This window comes from Silurus aristotelis, assembly GCF_946808225.1.
Source record: "Silurus aristotelis genome assembly, chromosome: 26".
Taxonomy (NCBI): domain Eukaryota; kingdom Metazoa; phylum Chordata; class Actinopteri; order Siluriformes; family Siluridae; genus Silurus; species Silurus aristotelis.
The window spans coordinates 8813408-8835479 of record NC_139599.1 but is presented as its reverse complement, the minus strand read 5'-3'; the positions used below and the strand labels follow the sequence as shown (position 1 = coordinate 8835479).

Below are 22072 nucleotides of genomic sequence, written 5' to 3'. Positions count from 1 at the left end.
AGGTATTTTTTGGCTCATTGTTCATAAATAAAAAAGGATGAAGCCCAATATCGTAAATTGTCAATCAAAATTGCTTTCTCTCTCTAGAGCTAATACTGTATGACCAGAGCTGAAGAGTCACTAATTTCACAAAAGAGTGCACAGTGGAAGTGGCAACAATCTTATCATTGGGATAAGGCTTCAGATGTGCCATGGTGATGGATTTTGCTTTCCTGTTGCCAGAACAACATGACCTTTACTGGTAATTTGAGTAGTATTGAAGCAAGACTTATTTCTTGCAGCAAAGCACATTGTCTTTAAACAGGTCTATTCAATTAATGACAATCAAAAGGCTTGGGAGTGGATAAGCGGGCTAAAATGACCGTCTGCAGGCTATATTAAGTTATTACTCAGGTTCTCTGTCCTGCACCCTGGCAGTGCTCTTACACACTAGGCAGGGACTGGTCAGTGTGGCATGATTAGACTCTCGTTCCCAAAGCGACACAGCTCGAGTTCCTGAAAGGGAGCGTCTCTACGTTACGTACGCAACCCTAGTTTCCTAAGGGGACCAGATGCTGCATCTCCATGCCACACTCCCTGTATCCCTGCTGCACTTACATCTCCTTTCAGAAGCTAGCGTCAGTTCCACCACATGCGCATTTTGTAGCTTTCTGGTTCCAGCTGGTGATGTCGCGTCTTACCGTTGGCCAGATTACACACTTGATTCAGAGCCTGGACAATGTGAAAGCTTTCCCAAAGCATTGCGATGCAGTGTTTCATTCCCTCAAGGAACTAGGGTTACATACGTAACCTAGAGATGTTCTCCATACCAAGACTATATCTGTTTTTCACAATTTTTGTAAATATATTATAATTAAAACCAGCACCTTTGTTCTGAAGATTAGACTGTTAAACAATAGATCACATGGATCTATAAAAAAATGTATTGAACTGGCGTTTAGTGTACTGAGTTTAAAAGAAACATGGATTAAATGAAAGCAAATATGTAATAATAAATTAGGCTAATCCTCCCAGATAATCATCAACATCACCTGTCTAAATATTAGAGAAGTTATTTATAATAATGTTCTTAAGTGTCACAAGAAAACAAGAAGCCAAAAGAAGTTCCCTTCTCTCATTTTAAAAGTGTCTTAGTTTAATCAATCTTGTAGCATTATGAACCTGGATTTGATCACTGTCTTACCCCAAAAACCTTACCAGTGACAAGATATTTACAAATAAAATTCTGCTACACTTCAGCTTATAAAAGGAAAAAGTAAAAAGAAAGTACACCATCTTTAAATTCTATAGTATATGATCAGGATATATCTAAAAAAAAAATCATCTGCACCTTATTAAGTCTTAGAAGTAGGTAAATACAACCTCAGTTGAACAACAGCATATTACACATATGACATATTACACAGTGAATTTTACAAAAATAGAGCTAAAATCGCAAATACATGTCTGCAAAACAACATACATCTTATGAACTAATAGCCTGTAGAACCATCAGCAGCTGTAACTTGGAAAAATCATTTTCTGTACTAGTTTATCAGCCTCTCGCATCGTTGTGAAAGAGTTTTGACTCATTCTTCTTTACAACATTGTTTGGTTTGTGGGCATTTGTTTATTCACAGCTCAATTGGTTTCTCCATGTTGGCTTTAGAAGCAAAAGTCGTATTTCTTTTGGGGTTCACAACATAATCAAAATACACAAATTTCCAGAATAACAGGTCAGAACGATAAGGATTATATCATCATATATTATTTTATTAAGTTTGTGTTCTAAATAGGTGAAATAGGTGTGCTAAACATAGGTTTTTAAAGTACAATGTTAGGTACAGTGGTTACAATACTGAAAACAGCAAATGTAATTGATATTAACTTTGCCTTTTGATGTTAATACAAGAAGTAAAATAATTAAACCTGAACAGTCCAAAATATTAGTGTTTTGATATGAAAATATTTGAGTATTCAAATTAAATAATGTCTCTTGTATATGTAAATTAATAATTAACAGCATTAAGTGTTAAAACAAAACAAAAGAAACAAAGACAATAAGCAGATGAATTCTGAAAATGAGAGGACCAATTTGTAAAAGGTGTGAAACAGTGTCAGACAGCTGATTTGTGTTTGCCAAAGGCAATTTTCTTTGTGGTGTCACTTATAAACATGGCAAACGCTGGGGCTTCTTATGTCACTCTATGATATTTGTTCTCTTACAAGGAGTTAAAGGTTCCATGGAAGCTGGAGGGAACGTTAACAGAAACCTTAGCCCTTCCCACTTCCTCAAATGTCTTAGCATCAAGAACCAGCAGGAAAGTACCTTTATCCTAAACCCAACACACAAAATAGACATTTACATAAAAAGTAACCAAAAAAAATGCAGAAAGTTTCATAGAACATCTTTTTAAAGTTTAATGTGTCTCTGTTTTTATACGGTAAAACCTCATATAGTCATACAGTACCTTTATGGGTGTAAGAACAACAGATAGGATGACTCCATCATCCTCTTCCTCTGCATTAGGTGAGGGGACAAACACAGGCTCAGATGGATAAAGGCCAGGCTGATGCCATGCCTAACCATTGAAAAGAAAGAAAAAAAAAACATACGAAAAATGGCAGTACATTTGCATTTTTGAAATACAATAATTTGTATTTGTAAACATATGGTATTAACATATGTAATGTTGATAACATATGTTAATTCCAATGAAATTCTGTTAAAATGTATTTTGTTTTATATACATTCAAACTTTTAAAAAAATCCATTGTAAAAAATCGATGAAAACACATTCATGTGGAAAAAAGTGCATACTCTTTGAATTTTATAGTTTTATATATCAAGGCATAATAAATGGCAAACGTTTTGCTGTGCATTATGGTCAAACATCTCCACTTTGGTCTCATCTGTCTGAAAGATGTTCCAGAAGTCTGACAGTTTGTTCAGATGCAACTTTACATACCTAAGCCATGCTGCCATGTTATTTTTAGAAAAAAAGATGCTTTCTTCTGGCAACGCTTAAAAACCAACCATACTTGTAATTGTACTCTCATTAATTTTCACATTAAACATGCTAACTAATGCCAGTAAAAAATAATTCCCTCTGAGCAATGCAATGTCTGAACTTGAGATGAATTTGCTGGGACATCCATTCTTGGACAGACTGGCAACCGTCTTGGTTGTTTTCCTATTGTGATTAATCTTCCCAACTGTAGAATGTTGAGCTTTGAATTGTGGAAATGGCCTTTCCAGATTAATAGGGAGCAGAATTAGCCTCTCTTTGATCATTGCTGGCATCATTCCTCCTTTGCTTTGTGTAACATACACCTAAATGCTCTAGACCAACAAACCTTTTAAACTTTCATAGTGATGATCACACTGATCAGTAAATCAAGGGCAGTAAGGGTGTACTTAGTTTTTTAGACATGGCTTCAACATATTGGCTTTATTTTTTAAATAAATAATGAGAATGTATAACATGTCATGTGTTGTATTTAGCTAATTTAAGACCTGAAAAGGATCAGATGACTTTTATTATGTCCTGATAATTAAAACCATAGAACTCATATATGGTGTACTTTCTGTTTCACACTACTGTATAATGTTTCATCCATTTCGTATACCACTATAATCTTAAAATATTCTTTATCACTTGTGAATATTTTATAATATGAACATAGTCACAGCTCTAATTTAATCAGATTAACCTAAGAAACCTTCTGAATTACATCAGTGTATAATCTTACTTTTAACTTTTTGCTCTCCAGGTCCATCTTGATCAGCGAATCTCCCACCAGGTGGCCAAAACCGCATCCATAGAAATAGCGGTAAGGTTTGGTGTTACACCTGTCATAGTGAATGTAAGGAAATTCAAATCCCCCATAATCCAGCAGTTCTTTGTCATGCAGATCTTCCGACATGCAGAATACCTAATAGATCATTATAAAACAGACATCAGAACGTTGAAAAATAATAAACATGTGTGAACAAATGTGTGGCAGTGTGGGAAATCAGTTGCTGTGAAGGGGAGACACAGAGAATAAGTAGTCAACAATTAGACATGTTACACCATTTTAAAGATTATAATGAGGTGTATTTATTGGATGTTTGTGTTGTAGTGTTTTTGACCCACAGTACTGAGGAAACTAATCAGAGCCCTATCCATTTGCTTGAACCACAGAAATCTTAGACAGCAGGTCAACTTTATTATATTCTGCCTACCAGCAGACATGGACAATGCATCTACATATCTTCTGTAGAAGACCAACTCTTCCCACATATAAACTACAGTGACACAGTTAGAATCACTTTGATCATTTTGACTTTTGATTTTCACAGTTTGATTTGCTGAGTACATTTAACACTATCTAACCTTAGCAGATGATAAGAACACAGGTGATGTCTTTCAGTAAAACTCAGATCTCTTTTTCTCAAGTTTTCTGAAGATGTTGAGTTTGTTGGGTGGATCAACAATTTAATGGACTTGCATGGAGACAGCCATCTGCTCCTTAATTAAGCCAAAGGAGACAATTAATTAAAACAAAGGAGATGGTGATAGACTATAAGAACAAGATCACAGCTAGCGCCATTATCATCATTGATCAAGATGTTGAGCTAAATGAAAAATACCACAGTGTCCATTCTCACAACAACCTGGACTGGAAGGTCAACCCAGAGGTTATGTACATTGTGGTTTCTAAGGAATTTCAGTTTCTATCGTTTACAGCAGGATGTTAGAGATCATCTACCAGTCTGAGCTAGCTAGTGGTTATCTGTGCAGCATTATGTTAAGGAGGACAGATCAGAATTGTAGATAAAAAGAAATTATCAAAAAGGCTGATTTGGTTTTGGGCAGCTCTTTGGATGGGTTTGGGGTGGTGGTGGTAAAATATAGGACTGACTGTCTGTCTGTCTGTCTGTCTGTCTGTCTAAATTTTCTGTATTTAGATTAAAACACTGAAGCATCTTTAGGACTATATTTCTGTTAGCTTGCCATTTACAGCATGTAGACAAGTGATTACATGGCAACCCATGTAAGTTGGTTTAATGGAAGACTAAGAGCCGCCCGATGCAAAAACGGCAAGATGCACTGTAAAAAATAATTCAGTGGATTTGTAAATATCACAAAATTAATTATTTGTATTAACTCAATAAAATCTCTAAATATCATTTAAGAGATTATTTAAATTGGAATTACCAAAATTATTGAGTAAAAATCCCAGATATTTTTTTAAATAATATTTACTTAATTAATTAAGTATATTATATTAAGAAAAATAAGCATTTACCCAACAAACTATATTTTTTATATATATATTTAATGTTTTTGGTACATTTAAATTAAAATATTTGAGAATGATGCAATTAAATTTCTTAGTCTTAAAGACCAAAAACGATTACTAACTTCCAATAAATTTTTTTTTGTATTTTGGATCGACTAAATAAATTGAGTATGTTTCCCGGCTTTTGTGATCACGTCACGTGGACAACGCTCAACGACGGGAAACCAGTTTGAGTTTGCTGGGCACAGGAAGACTAAAAAGTGACTAAAACCACCGTAAGACTCTGTAAAAACTGGTAAGTAGTCAGTTGTCTAAATGTAATTACATATTGGCCATGTTTTGGGTACACAAAACGTTCGTTTTTTGTTTTTTTTTTAATTTTGTTGCAGCAGTGCTGTTCTGTGGTAACTTTTTCTGAAAGGCGCCAGCATTTCTAGAATCACGGTGATTGTATTTTTTCAAACCACTGAATGTTCAGCTAAAATTCGGTTGTTACAGCACGAAACTTAAAAATGTATTTAAAATGGACCGAATATCAGCGTAATGTTAGTGTGCCCGACCGTATATGAAGAGGGAGGGGAGGCGAGGCTGTATTACAGCTGAGTTGGCTTTGTTATTTACTTGGGTGGTGGGCATAAAAAGTCACGTGTGAGAAACTTAAATGCAGAAAATAACGACTAAGTTAGTCCAGCAATTGTAAGTTAACTAGACTGATGTAACAGATAACGTTAATGGGACAAATCCCGGTGGGCCGTTGCGTCATGGTCCGTTAAAAGAACGCTGTCTCTCAGGGTGAGTTCACATCATGTCGTAACTTAATTGTCCAAACTACAATATCACTGCGTGTAAAAAGTCTACATTATTGGTATCTCTGTATAAGTGCAAAGTTCAAAAGTTGTAAAGCACTCACATTTTAAATCAATTAATTGTCAAACGCTGTCATTCTTATGACTCAAAGAAATTATGAAGAATTCAGCAAGATGTTTTTAAACTGTAATGTTTTATCAGTCAGTCACGTTTATGTGTGTACATTTTTTTCCTTTGTAACTGCCATGAATATTAGCTCTAACCTGTTAATCTTTATATTTGTGTCTTCAGGATGTTGCTGATCAACCTATTTGTGTTCAAGATGAATTAGCAGAGGAAGTGCTGAAGATCTACCTGCTTCAGAAAGATGGGTCAGTCACCGATGTAGGCATTGTGACTGAAGGTGTTGTTGTCCTAAACAAACTCTGTAATCTTAGCAGAGCCTGCTGCTATCTTATGGGATTGACATATGCCTTGGACCTGCGATACCCCAAGAACATTAAATATACTTTGACAACATTCCAAAAACTTCCAAAAACTTCTCCTGGAGCTGAATCCACTTAAACTTTCAACCAAGGTACAGACCTTGGTTAAAAAAATTACTTGATTACATAGATTGTTGTCCATCATCCATGTGTTGTATAATTGTTAAAATGCATTTTGGATAGGTGTTATCTAATGTTAGGTTTAAATTGTACTCCGCTTCAGGCCAGTTAAGTTTTGTAAGGCCAAAAGGTTGATGAATTTTGTATGTTTGTTAGTCCCCATATGAGTCCAGTAGCTAAAATTTTCATTTTTTCAATGTTGTCATTTTTAAAGTATGCCAGGTTGGTTAATGACATGTCACTGGTCTAATGTGGCATATAAATGTATTATTGTATAACTTTGTAATTTTTGAAGAATTTCAGTTCAGTGGCTGAAATTTGTATTTATGTTTTTCTGAATTGTAGTCATGATCAAATTTGACAAATAAATGTTTAAAATGATGTGGTGGTGTTTTCATTTTGGTTTTTGTACTCATGGACTGAATGGTAAATACAGTTTACTTTACAGTAAAGAGTTAAATATAGGCCATTTGTATATACAGCATGTAAATTAAATCTACCCTTAAATTTAAATTATTTTTGGTGTTTTTGATTTACTTCCAAATTACTATTGTTTAGGGTATTTAATTATATTTACTCAATTTTATTTATAAGATTACTTAATTTAATTATTTGAATCTACTTAATTTTTAAAATATATTTACTCAATTTTATTTATGATATCAATTCATTTAATTATTTAAATCTACTTACTTTTTTTAGTCACATTTATTTAACTTTTAAAGTATATTTCAATGATTTCACAGCTTTCAAATTTACTCAATTTTTTTAAGTGTAAAAATGCTTCACCAAAGAAATTTAGTAGATCATAGTAATAGTTTTTACAGTGTGGCCGCCGAGCTGGAAGCGCACACCACAAACCCTGAAGTCAGTGCCATGTGTGTTAAACATTCCCTGTAAGAATTCCCTGTAAACTGTGTTAATGTACAAAACATACTTTAACCAAAATTATTATATTTGTACTTTTAATATATATATATATATGTTTGTGTGTGTGTGTGTGTGTGTGTGTGTGTGTGTGTGTGTGTGTGTGTGTGTGTGTGTGTGTGTTATATCTTCTTTCTTTCGGCTTTGGGGTGGGGTCCCCACAGCCAATCGTTCATATATTATATATATATCTTTATAATGGCACCTGTTAATCAGTGTTATTCATTCACTGGTCATAATGATATGCCTGGATGTTGTATATCCATGTATTTTTATATATATTTAATATATATAATTCTTTTAATGGATATTTTTATATTCTCTAGCAGCCTACCTTATCTTTACTAAGGCAGATGGCAGTAGCAGAGCTGTTAGGCCTTGTGTTGAGGTTCTGGTTCAGTGGAGTATCATTGGTAATGCTCAAAGGCAATACAAAGCGGTGAGGAAATGACATTGATATGCTGTTATAAACCTGAAAAAAAAATAGAAAATAAAAAAAAATTAAACACTGTAAAAAAAGTTGAACACCAATGCAAAAAAGAGGAAAGTCAACATTACTAACTTCATCTAGTTCTTCTCCTGACTTGCGCAAGTTCTGAAGAAAATAGATTTTAAGGGCTTGCCCATCATCTGAGCAGCACATATCCACAATTAGGAAGCCATTCTCCTCAAAAGCATTGATCTGGTGGAAGGTGGTTAAAGCCTTGGTGTAGTACTTCACAGAACTCACCTGTTACATAAACAGGGAAATTTCTGTGAATGACTTACAAAAATGTAACATTACAAATTAAAGTGACAAGTGTGATCACTACATTCTGCAATAAAAACTAGTTCTAAATGCACATTAGTTTTTGACTGTAACAGTTGATGCTACACTAACACATTACACACATTACAATCACAATAAAAAATTAAACTTAAGAAAAAAACGCACTAAAAATAGGACGTAACAAATCTCAAATCTTTTACTTGAATACTGGATTTAACTGGTTTAAAAAAGCTCATTGGTGTCACCTTTCCAGTATGTTTGTTTACAACATGGAAGACTCCTGTTTTGGATCCCAATAGATGCAGTCATCTATGCTTTTCCCTCTCATCCTAGATGTCAGTATCTTAAGCAGGTCTAACTTTATGGGCTGTTCAATGAACACCAGGTAGTTCTCCGACATGGCTAGGAAGAAAAACCATAATGTTACATGATATGATGAAAATACAGTACAAAGATTAAATGACAATGTATGTAAAGACTTACAGTCATGTATTGCTGTTTTTAAGTATGAAATGTCCAGAGAATAACCATGGCCATTTTTGTGTCTCTATTCATCTCATGGAGGATTTTAAAATCAATGATGATCTATATACTAACCATTTTCCATAAGTTGTGCTACATTTATATAGTTAGGAAGCATTAGTATCATATCTAGTAGTGGTTTTTACAATATCTGACCTGCAACATCCACAGAAATATTAGAGGGACTGTGTCCTCTTTGACTTTCAAACTGGAGCCTGTAAATTTGAGGTTCGAATCCATCTCTAACTCTTTTGGATAGAATATGCACGTTTCTCAATATGAAATTGGCTTTTTTGGTGCAGATTTTATTGTTTTTTTTTTCAAATGTATTTGATGGCAGCTATTCAAATATTCTTTAAGGGTTTTTGATGCATTATAGAATTATGATATGCAGCTCAGAGTCGATGCAAAATGAATTACAAAAACTGAGTTCCTTCTTATATGAGTCACACATAGGAGAAAAAACTTGTCTTATGCAATCATAGGAAAAAAAAAATTCAAACCACTGTAAAAAATCAAGAAATAAAAAGTTAAACAGAAATGTTTAGGATACTTAAACATTATACATAAAAAAATAAAAATAATTTATAATAAAAAAATTGTGGAGTAAAAAATTAGTTTGGTTGGCTATGCAACTGTATCATCTTGAGGTTACGTATGTAACCATAGTTCCCTTTTAGGAACTCAAAGTCTCGTTCCCTCAGGGAACTAGTAGGGTTACTTATGTAACCTAGAGACGTTTCCTTTCAGGAACTCAAGCTTAAATGCTTTGGGAATGCCCCCGAATGTGAAATGTATAATAGTGTATAATAATGTGAAATAATGTGTGTAATCAGTCAAAAATTGGACGCTGGCGTCATGAGGAGGAAGTATAAAACGCACATGGAGTGAGGCGAGAGCCAGCTTTTGTTTGTTCACAAAGGGCTCTGTGTGTTTATGTTAAATTATCTGTCAACTGTTCGTTAGAATAAAAGTGTAAAAAAATGTAAATTCCTGGGAGCAGAGCATACTATCGCTCTGCTCCCGAGCGACACTCTCCGAGGAGTACGCCAGTTCCTGGGGCTCGCCTCTTTGTAAATAATAATAATAATAAGCAAGTAAGCATTTTCAGGGGTTGTGACCAGTGCCGTAGCCAAGCTACATAACTTGGCCGGCTCTTGACCGAGCACTCTCTGACACCGGATCGCAACCTCCATGTCGGGGTCTCCTATTCTTTCCAGACCTGCACACTGAGGTGTCACGGTCATGGGCAAAGCCCCTTCAGCCCCTTTTCAACGCTGTATTCTCACGTCATAAGGTGGAAAGTAAAAGGATATGGAGCGATGCCACAGGTTAAAGAGATGCGAGCTATCTCTCTCCCAGGATCGCCTCCTCCTTCAAAACCCAGACATTACCCACAAAACCTCTGTGTAATACGTCGGCGCTTATGTGCATTTTATACTTCTTGATCATGACATCAACCCGCTGGTGACGGCCAGCATCCAATTTTTGACTGAGTACACACATTATTTCAGAGCATGAACACTTGGGTGTGTTCCCAAAGCATTTTGTCGCAGCGTCTCGTTCCCTCAGGGAACTAGGGTTACATACATAATATAGAGATGTTCCCAGATGCAACGAGATGCTGCATCAGAAATGTATTGGGAATGCTTCCGCGTTGTCCATGCTCTGTGTATAATCATTTCAATTGAAAGTGCGGCTTTACCGGCAGGGTGACGTTACGACCAGAAAGCATAAAAGCACATGGAGTGAACTGAGCACTAGCTTCTGAAAGGGGAAGGAAATGCTGCAGTGATACAGGCAGTGTGGCATGGAGACGCAGTGTCTCATTCCCTTGGGGAACTATGGTTATATAAGTAACTTCCACTTCAAGAAATCAAGCTGCGTCAGAAACAGAACGAGTGTCCAATCAAGCCAGACTGACCAATCTCTGCCTAGTGTGGACAGGCACAGCTAGGGCAAAGGACAGAGGGGCCAGGAATGGCACTGAGGTCGAGGCTATGGAACCTGACAAAGGTCAGTGGGGTGGACCAGCCCACAACATTGCAATTGTCCTGGAGGGAAACTCCAGAGGACAAGGCCTTAGAGGCAGCCACACTTCGAGTGGAGTGCGCTCTGACCCAAAAGGAGCAGGAAGACCAGATGACTCAAAACAGGAGTAAATAGCATCCACAACCAATCTGCTGAGCGTCTGCTTGGCCGCAGAGAGACCTCTCATCAAAGAGGAATGGTAGACGAACAGCTGCTCCGACTTCCTTCACAGTTTTGTTCTGTGGACCTATATCAACAGTTGGTTAAACTTCTACTTTAAGGGAAAAGGAGAGAATGACTGCAGCATAACAGGTTGTGGGATGACCAAGGGTAGATTAAAAACATACCCTAATCTAGGGTAGAGGAAGGCACTGGCCAAGCCTGGAGTAAATTCCAGAAAAGAAGGGGCCACAGAGATGGCCTGATGATCCTCTACTCTCTTGAGAGAGAATATGGCCAAGAGGAACACATTTTTAACTGTAAGGAAACTTGAAGGGACCTTGGTCATTGGCTCAAAGGGAGGCTCAGAGGCTCGACAGGGACTCGAAGACAATGGGCAAGTCCTATGAATGAACTCCAGGTCGTAGGTGGGGGTGTATTATTGCATTGTCCGAGATTGAAGATCCCTCCTGAGAGGAAACTTTCAGAGAGGGTGTTCGAGAAGGGCTACCAGGTCCGCCACCATGGGGCCACTAGGAGGAGACGGACTCCATCCTGGCAAACTCTCTTCAAAACTCCCGGGAGCAGCGTGACAGGGGGAAAGGCGTACAGTACCATGGCATCCAGCCCTAGGGGAAAAACCAGAGGGGGCAGTGTGATGTCTCTTGAGTCGCAAACAGGTCTACCTGAGCTCTATGAAATCATTCCCAGATTTTAGAGCTTTAAAGTTGCTGTGTAATGATTTGCGGACATAATTAGATAGTAAAAAAAATTTAAATGAGTTAGTCGACAAGACAAAAATGCTTCTATGTTATTAGTAAGTTGCATTAGACTGCATTTTATTTGCCTGAAAGCTAGGAAGCTAGGAAAGAAGCTAAGAAAACTCAAAAGCAAGAGAAGGTTGACATTTTGTAACTAAGCCAACAACATTAGCTACGTTAACAAACATTGTGGGGCGCACCCCTCTAGTGGGGAATAAAGAAATGAGATGTGGGGTGCAATTTATTGCAGGATTTATTTGTTTTTCGTGTTCTTCATTAATCTTAATTTATGATTTTCTCTATTAAAAATAAAGTTCATAAACTTGAAGCAACCACAAACAAACAATTAGGTCATTAATGCAAGTAAATTAAAACATCACTTAATATGACGTAAAACAACTACACTTGTATTGTCTTTATATTTGCACTTGATATTTCAATAAATTAGATATTGTTAAACTTAAAGTATTTCATCAACATTTTTGGGGTGATGTAGAACAGGTGGGGCTGTGATAATCCACCCCCCTCTAAAGCAGGGAATCAAAGAAAAAGTTTACCACTGGGCTAACTGAAGCTTATGACTTGGTTTAGTGATCAGCTTAAATTATTAACTTAACTGTAGGTAGCTGTGGTATATCAGGTGTGTCAATTTACCAAAGCTGTGGTAGTAGGAAGGCTTTTTTTTTTCGGCAGGAGAAATGGAACATAGCACCTTTGCCCCATGCAATGTTTCATCAGGGTCTTCTTTATTTGGAGGCACTCTGATAATGTTGTATAAAGTTCCTATCAAAGACATAGAATGTGTAGTTATCTATTAGCTCATCTCTAATGCATATATATATATATATATATATATATATATATATATATATATATATATATATATATATATATATATATATATATATATATATATATATATATATATATATATAAATGTATGAAAAATATATGTTTGGATCTTACCTTTTATGCCATAGGAGTTGCCCATATTGTAGACCGTACCATCTGGGTCTACATGAGGGTGGGCTGTTGCACCATTAATAGCAATGAACTTGCTCCAGTCCACCTTTGCCATTATTGTGGAAGTACCGTAAAATTTTTTAAGTTAAACAGTATTAAATCTTTCACAAATATATTATGGTGGAATGAAAATATGTATAAGAAAATATATGCTTTTTAAAAACTGATGGGGAAAATAACTGAAATGTTTTCTGTTTTATTGCCTTAAAGATACTGATCATTGTTTGAAGTTGTCCAAAGATTTCTGATTGTGGCAAAGCTCCAGACCCATGCATGTCTCAAGGACTGAGAGTAGTGCCTGGTTACTTTTGCAATGTAGCACTTGTACCGATGACAAAGAGTTGTCCCCAGAGATGCTTAGCTCTCTGGTAAGCCATATATTTTCTCATATATTTTCTTTATGTGCAAATTGCACAACCTTGTCGATCCATGGTGCAACATTGAAAATGGTCTTAAGTAATGAGTAGTAATGAGGTTGTGGTTATGCATCGTATTATTATTTTACATTTTACTAATTATTAATCTTCTTCCACTTCTTTTCCTTTTTCTTGGTTTGTCTTTGGCAGCCCATATAAACACCAGGCAAAAAAGTTGTCTAATGGACATTTTGCCCAAATTTAGGCCAAGTCCTAAAAACACTATTGCCACCACTGGTTCAAATGTGGCTCTCATTTAGAAGTCACCAATGGTCATTATTTTTAACATGTGTTCAAAATATAAAAGCTAATTTTGACAAGCAGTATTTGATTATTCCTTCTACAAATGATCTCACCCAACAAAAAAATTGGCATACATCATCTTCAGAACAATCAGAGCAAGTGAGACATAGAGTATGTTATAAATAACTTTTAGAATACTTTACACAGTTTACCCAACAAATCTGACAATGAAGGTTCCACATCCATAACCAGTTACGATAACTTACTAAAATGCTTACATCTGTCATTATTGTTACTCCTTTTGCAAATTTTGTCAAATCTTAAAAGTAATTGTGATATTCGGAACCATTTTGATGTTAAATGATTGGTAAATAATTTTTCTATCGTAATTTTATACAAATATATACAAATTGCATATGTTTAATGTTACATACCTTCTCTTTTGTTTCTAGAGTGTCTGGATCAATTTTGTGCATAAAGTTTGTCTCTGTGCTGACATAGTAGTCACCTTTGTATTTGACAAAGTTCACATTAGCATTGTCTGTGGGCTCTGTAAAGAGATGAACATTGGCCAGTTAGTTGAATTGGTGGATTTGTTCTTTGGGTCAATGCTGTTGCATGTTATTAAAGGGGAAAAAAAAAAAAAAGATAACAGATGTTTATTGCATTCAAAAATAGGAATAGAAAAATCATGATGTTTAAACTGTATTACTAATGCAAACAGTAATGTGAAGTAAATTATATTCTTAAACAGTGTGCAAATGTTATAACCAAGTATATATCTATAGTTTGTGCACTAAAATATTTGGTTTAAGGAATGATGGAGGAAATACCTCAACTAATCCGTCGTTTCTCTGTGTCTATGTGTGGGTTAAGTAAGAAATATCGTCCTACAGTATGTCGAAACTTGTCATTCTTGGAATCACCATCTTTCTAATAAAATAACAACTTAAAATGATTAAATCATGTCAAGTCAAGTCAAGAGGCTTTTATTGTCATTTCTATTATACACAGTGGTACACAGTAAAAATGAGACAACGTATCTCCAGAACATTGGTGCTACACTAAACAACATAGAGCTATAACACAACACAAACACAAGTGTGTTAAGTTCAGGTTGTACAGTTTGTTAACACACAGTTGAGTGAGTGTGTGTGTGTGTGTGTGTGTGTGAGTTCCATTTCAGTTCTGTGTATTGAGAAGCCTGATGGCTTGCGGAAAAAAGCTGTTACACAGTCTGGATGTGACGGCCCGAATGCTTCGGAACTGCTTTCCTGATGGCAGGAGAGTGAAGAGTGTGTGTAATGGGTGTGTGGGGTTGTCCATGATGCTGTTGGCTTTGGGGATGCAGCGTGTGGTGTAAATGTCCATGATAGAGGGGAGAGAGAGACTCCGATGATCTCAGCTGTCCTCACTATCTCAATGGTCCCTCTGTAGAACATGATCAGGATCGGGGGAGGGGGATGAGCTTTCCTCAGACTTCTCAGAAAGTAAAGATGCTGCTGGGCTTTCTTGGTGATGAAGCTGGTGTTGAGTGACCAGGTGAGGTTATCCACCAGATGAACACCAAGGAATTTGGTGCTCTTGATGATCTCCACTGAGGATCCATCAATGATCAGGGGAAAATCGAGGCTCTTTGCTCTCCTGAAGTCCACAACCATCTCTTTGGTTTTGTCAACGTTCAGAAACAGGTTGTTTGCTCCACACCAGGCTGTTAAATGGTGCTCCTCTCTGTAAGCTGACTCGTGATTCTTGCTGATGAGACCCACCACAGTCATGTCATTGGCAAACTTGATGATGTGGTTCGAGCTGTTCATTGCTACACAGTCATGAGTCAGCAGAGTGAACAGCAGAGGGCTGAGCACACAGCCCTGAGGTGCCCCAGTGCTCAGTGTGGTGGTGCTGGAGATGCTGTTCCCGATCCGGCCTGACTGAGGTCTCCCAGTCAGGAAGTCTAGGATCCAGTTGCAGAGGGAGGTGTTCATGCCCAGTAGGCTCAACTTCTCAATCAGGTGCTGAGGGATGATTGTGTTGAATGCTGAGCTAAAGTCAGTGAACAGAATTTGTACATATGAGTCCTTGTTGTCCAGGTGGGTGAGGTCCAAATGGAGGGTTGTGGGGATGGCATCGTCCATGGAGCAGTTTGGACGATACGCAAACTGCATGGGGTCCAGGGAGGGTGGAAGCTGGGTCTTAATGTGCCTCATGAAAAAAATCTCGAAGCACTTCATCATGATGGGTGTAAGGGCGACAGGATTAATGAGGCAGGAGACAGTAGACTTTTTCAGCACGGGAACATGGTAGTTGTCTTGAGACACGTAAGAACAATGTTGCTGCTCAAGGAGATGTTGAAGATGTCTGTAAAGACATCCGCTAGCTGTTCTGCACATTCCCTAAGCACTCTGCCAGGAATGTTTTCTGGTCCAGCAGACTTTCATGGTTGAACTCTGCATATTTTTTTTCCTTATTTCAGCTATGTTTAGACAGAGCACCTGTTCACTGGGAGGAGGGGTGGTCTTCCTCACCTTCACGTTGTTCTGTACCACAAACCGAGCATAGAGATCGTTCAGTGCATCTGGGAGGGAGGCGTCAGGGTCACAAGCAGGTGATGGTGTCTTGTAGTTTGTGATCGCCTGGATGCCCTGCCACATGCGCCGGGTGTCTCTGTTGTCCTGGAAGTGGTCGTGGATTTGCAATGGAAATGCATATGAAATCACACCATTACAGGAAGAGAGAGCTGTTGCTTATAGGGTGTTTATTCACATACAGGACAAAATAGTCCACAAATAATAGGTTGTTATAAAGGGTGAATGAAAAGTCCAATAAAACAGGTAGAAGGTAGAAAGAAGCATGTAGACAGGAGTTTAAATGATGTTACCTAAACAACCAGCCCAGTCTCACAGCATTTTGTGACAGTCAATTGATTCATATTCATAGACAATAATTTTCCTCTTTTTGCGTGTCACTGAGGAGGACTATCTATGTCATTTATTTCAGTAGGAAGTATTTTTGGTGCCCCCACCAAAGACATTCCACAGATGCGGTATTGCTTTTTTCTTGTTTGTTATTGATTTCTCCATCTTCAAGCACTATTACTTAATATTTAAACAGGAGATTTTATCCTTGTTTTTATATTCTGTAAGCTTCTCGCTATTATAAACCATTATTAGTGGTTCTTTCCAGTCAAAATACAGTAAATATATTATTGAGGAAACTTTATTAATTAGTGGTACACACATTTATTACAGTATAACCCTTACCCTTACCATAATCATATATTTTCTGCCTTATTCTCTGGTAAAAATGGAGAAAAAAAGATTACATTTTGCATTTCTGTTAGCATTACACATGATCGTCTGCAGTTGTGCTCAGCGACACACAAAAAAAGGGAAATATGTGTCAATGAACACTAATTAATAGATTAAAGTTTGTGACTATATTACTGAAACAGCTAATGTACGTCACATGACAAGGAAAAGCATTACAGAAATCTGTTTTTGATGAATTGACAAAATCACATGGTTAAAATTACTCTGAAGAAATTATATGAATTTAGTTTTAAGATGTCCCCAGAATAATAATAATAAAAAAATCTAGAAATTGCATAATATATAACTGTTAAATATGAATAATCCTTCTACATGAATTATTTGTTGTTTCACAAATTTGAGTCATTTAGGTTGTGTATATTTTAGGTTTATGCATTTTGATTTATGTAGTTTCTTCCAGTCCCCTTTTGAACTTTTTAGTGCTTTGTCTTGAGACGAAATGTGTAAAGTCTCATCAGACCATACAATATATTTTCTAAAGATGTCAGATTTCTTTAAATGGTCTTTTTCAGAGGTGGCTTCCATCTCTCAGGAAATAACTCAGGCTAAATGAGATCATCTGAGCATCCAAGTTACATATTCACCCATCTTACAAATATAAAACATGGATGAACAAGGAGGAGGATGGACAAGTAACATCAACAGGAACATCAATACCATTGGTACCATGTTGTACAACTTAATGTCTGTGGATTTGGAGGAAGGAGACCCAGGAGACAGGCACAATGTTTTTTTTAGCACACTTGTGTGTGTGTCTTGCAAAACTGTGAGAGCCACTCTCTTTTGCATTATGGCATTTACTGCCCACATTCTTTTTGTCTAAATCCAGCATAGGCCCTCTACCACATAGAATAAAAGGTTCTCCGAATGCTTTTTTATGCTGAAGGTCAATTACTTTAACTTGGTTGAATGCATGCCTTAGGGTCTTGTACAATGTCTGCTCCAAAGGGAAATTTTTCAGTAAAAAGGTAAAGGTACAATCTGTGTCCCTCCAAACCTCAACTCCAGAGAGTTTAATCTGTTCAATGTAGATTGTTGGGTCATACTAAACAGTTGTTCACAAACAGTGTCCATACAGGGAGAACAATCCCTGACCTGGGATTAATAAGAACTAAATAAAATTTTGAAAACATTTGAAAATCTTTACATTTGTAAGTAAACTCTACTCACTTATCTCAAAACGGGATAGGAAGCGTTGAAAGATATTTTTGCATGGGTCAGGGAAAGCAAGAGTGCCAAACTCAGACATCATGATTCGATTCATCTCATTGTTCTGCTTGTAAGCGTCACTAGGTAGGAACCGGCTCCAGTAGGTGACCTGACCATCATTAATATGAAAGCAGTGCATCAAGGCCATTCCATCAAACCAGTGGTTGAAGCTAAGAAGAGAGAGAAAATAGTCATAAACTGACTATTGTAGTAATGTAATACATTGTAGTAAGGATTAAGTCAAATACAATAACTGGTAAAATGGTCAGCAATAAACTGGCGCATGTGTATGGTGTATGTAATATTTCTTACAACTAGACTCATAGTACATAATAATAGTGCAAAACTATTCAGTTTTGGTTTGCTATTGCTAAAACAATTGATAAACCAGATACTGTTCTTGTTTATCTTTACTTACTGTTGATTTCCAAACTCAAACTTTCCAGGGCCATTGCGAAGAAGATTTCCATGGATCCATGTAGGTATTGTGCCTTTTACAGTGGTAGGGATGAGATCTTGAGTCTCCTCCACACTCTGCACTAGTTGGACAATGTTTTGCAGCCCATGCCTCTTCTTGGAGGTATTTTTTGGCTCATTGTTCATAACTAAAAAGGATGAAGCCTGATATCGTAAATTGTCAATGAAAATACCAGAATCCTTTCCGAATTAATAAAGAGCTCAAATCCAAACACCACCAAGCTGCCACTTTTTTTTATATGAATACCATTTTTCAGTGAACTTTTTTCCAAGTAATACAGAGAATGCCTGTATTAATATACACATTTTTTGAAAGATTTTTTTGAAGTACTGACTACACCTTTTTACTCAAGTTAAAGTAAAGAGGTTTGGGCTCTGACATGTATTTAAATAAAAAGTAGCCATTACTACTACCTGTTTTAGTGTCACACTGGTAACTGAACCTTACATTATATCAATGTATTAATACAAAAACTAAATGTATCCAGGCTGAACAACCACCATATAGAATACAAGCAGAGAAAAGATTAAGATAACATAAATAAAAAAGACATTTTATATATATATATATATATATATGTATATGTATATATATATATATATATGTGTGTGTAAAAATATAAAATAATATTTATAAAAGTATTGGGCCACCAATATAGCAGGAAAGGTCAGGTGTCCCGAAACGTTTGTACTTTTCGAATGACAAATTTAAGATGAGTTATCCTGTGCATTTTATTGAAATTCAAACAGGAAGTTTATAATTTATACTTCACCTGTATAGCAGTTCTACAACATATAGAAACTATCTGACTAAACCTCAGATTTCAAATGACAACTTCATACTACAGAAATTAAGAACATTAAGAACAGAGAAGAGGTGCAATGGTTAACTGCCTGGTGTGGAGCAAACACCTATCTCTGAATGTGGACAAAACGAAAGAGATGGTTGTGGACTTCAGGCGAGCACAGAGCGACCAATTTCCACTGATTATTGATGGATCCTCTGTGAAGATTGTCAAGAGCACCAAATTTCTTGGTGTTCATCTGGCAGACAACCTCACCTGGTCACTTAACACCAGCTCCATCACCAAGAAATCCCAGCAGCGTCTCTACTTCCTGAGAAGGCTGAGGAAAGCCCACCTCCCTCCCCCCATCCTGACCATGTTCTACAGAGGGATCATTGAGAGCATCTTGAGCAGCTGCAGCACTGCCTGGTTTGGGAATTGCACCGTCTCGGATCGAAAAACCCTACAGAGGATAGTGAGGACAGCTGAGAAGATCATCGGAGTCTCTCTCCCCTCTATCATGGACATTTACACTACATGCTGCATCCGCAAAGCAAACAGCATTGTGGACGATTACACACACCCGTCACACACACTTTTCACACTCCTACCATCAGGAAAACAGTTCCGAAGCATTCGGGCCATCACAACAAGACTGTACAACAGTTTCTTTCCACAAGCCATTAGGCTACTCAACACACAGAACTGAAACAGAACTCGCACACACTCACTCAAATGTGTGTTACTGAACTGTACAACCTGGACTAAACACAATCATCACTCATCTCGATCCACTCCACCACCATTTATCTATTTATTATTATTTATACTCGCACCTTGTATTACAGTAGAATGTTTACATGCTGTCTTTGCACCTTTTGTATTCAGTATAATGTTTACATGCTGTCTTTGCACCTCCTTGCTGCTTTTTTTTGCACTACATTGTTCTGTTCTGTTTGTATTCTCTCCTGGGTATAGTTTTACATTTCTCCTTACACAGTACTGTATAATCAAGTATACTGCAGGTTTACTAGTCGACGCTATACTTGGTTTTTTGTCTTTTGTCTTGTCTTGTGTTGTCTGTCTGTACTGTTTTTTTGTCTGCACTGTTTGCACCAGGTTGCACTCGATGCACTTTATGTTTGTGTTGTAGCTCTATGCTGTTGTTGTTTTGTTGTTTAGTGTAGCACCAGGGTTCCGGAGGAATGTTGTTTCGTTTTTACTGTGTACTGTGTACCACTGTGTATAGCAAAAATGACAATAAAAGCCTCTTGACTTGACTTGAACATCCTTATTTAAAAAAAAATAGCAATGGTGAAAAAGCCGCGCATGGATAGGTTGATAGGCTGGAAACAGCGCTCAATGAGAAGAAATTATACTAAAAGTAACAAGGCAGGTTTGAAAATGTAAGAAGTAGAAAGTACAGATAATTGTGTAAAAATGCAGATGTTAGTGTCAGCGAGCTGTACTGCTACATTAGACTAGTATTTTACATGACCATGGTGGAGATCTATCATTGAGTACTGGTGGCAGGGTTCCAGTAATTCATGCTCTTGGACAGGTCGTCTTCAGCAAACTGTTTGCGTTCTTTCTTATGAGCCAGCTTTAGAGGAGGCTTCCTTCTGAGACGATTTCCATGCAAACAGACCTGTTGCAGTGTGTGGTGTATGGTCTGAGCACTGATAAGCTGACCTTCTGCTTCTACAACCTTAAAAGCTATGCTGTCAGCACTCATGTGTCTGGTTTTAAAGCCAGCTTCTGTACCTGATGCACAGCACGAGGAATCAACTTCTGTGATCAACACTTGCGAAGCCCCTTCTTAATGGAACCTTGAAATGTTCTTGAAAAACCTCTGTATAACCCTGGCTAATGTACCAATGTAACTCTATAAATCTTTAAGCTTAATCCATCTTTGTGGAGAGCAACTATTTTAATGAATGGACATGTGGTTACACACCATACAGCTGTTATCATTTAGCGTGTAGTCACTTTTGTTGGCAGCTATTTGTACAAAAATGTTGAGGACCGTAAAGTTCTCCTTTGGAACCTAACTATCAGCAAGTTACGGATTATCTTAATATAAATAATCCGCAGTGCGACCGCATGTTTAGGAACATTAGAAATAACATTTTAAACTATGTTGTCACTAACAAATTACATAAAAAAAATTTAAAACACAATTGTATTATTAATTTTAAAGAATAAATAAAGCAGTTATGACCATTATTTCACATTTTCTGTTCAAAATTCCAATATAAACATATTCATTTTCTATATTCCAAAACTGCGGTGAAACATCTAAACTGTAAGCATCATTATCATCTCTCTCTCTCTTTCTCTCTCTAGAGATGATACTGTATGACCAAAGCTGAAGAGTCACTAATTTCACAAAAGAGTGATGGAGCACAGTGGAGATGACAACAATCTTACCATTGGGATGAGGCTTCACATGTGGCATGGTGAAAAATGTTGCTTTCCTGTTGCCAGAATGTACAATGTGAATTTGGGTATAAATAGCTGTAGAGGAAAACACAGATGAAGTGAAGAAGAGAAATAATGGCCTTATATATACACAAGACTCCGCCCCAGTTGAATTATCCTAGCCGTTTTCTCACCCATGAGTCTTTCCTTTATTTATTTGTTTTATGTATGTCTGTTACCTCTAAATAGCAAAAGTAACTACTTATTTAATACAAATGAATCAGCATAGCATTTAGCTGAAGTTAATTAAGAAATATGTG

General features: G+C 36.9%; 1 protein-coding gene across 1 annotated transcript; it reads right to left on the bottom strand.

The window, feature by feature from the left end:
* Positions 1-1870: 1870 nt before the first annotated feature.
* On the bottom strand, positions 1871-21873 carry LOC310720813 (carotenoid-cleaving dioxygenase, mitochondrial-like). The gene is given in 13 exon segments (XM_083531909.1): positions 1871-2315; positions 2451-2561; positions 3733-3915; positions 7942-8079; positions 8170-8337; positions 8622-8653; positions 8656-8778; positions 12504-12632; positions 12816-12918; positions 13966-14081; positions 18031-18239; positions 18488-18674; positions 21762-21873. Coding segments are annotated over 13 exon segments (1641 nt in total). The 5' UTR covers positions 21790-21873; the 3' UTR covers positions 1871-2201.
* Positions 21874-22072: the final 199 nt, after the last annotated feature.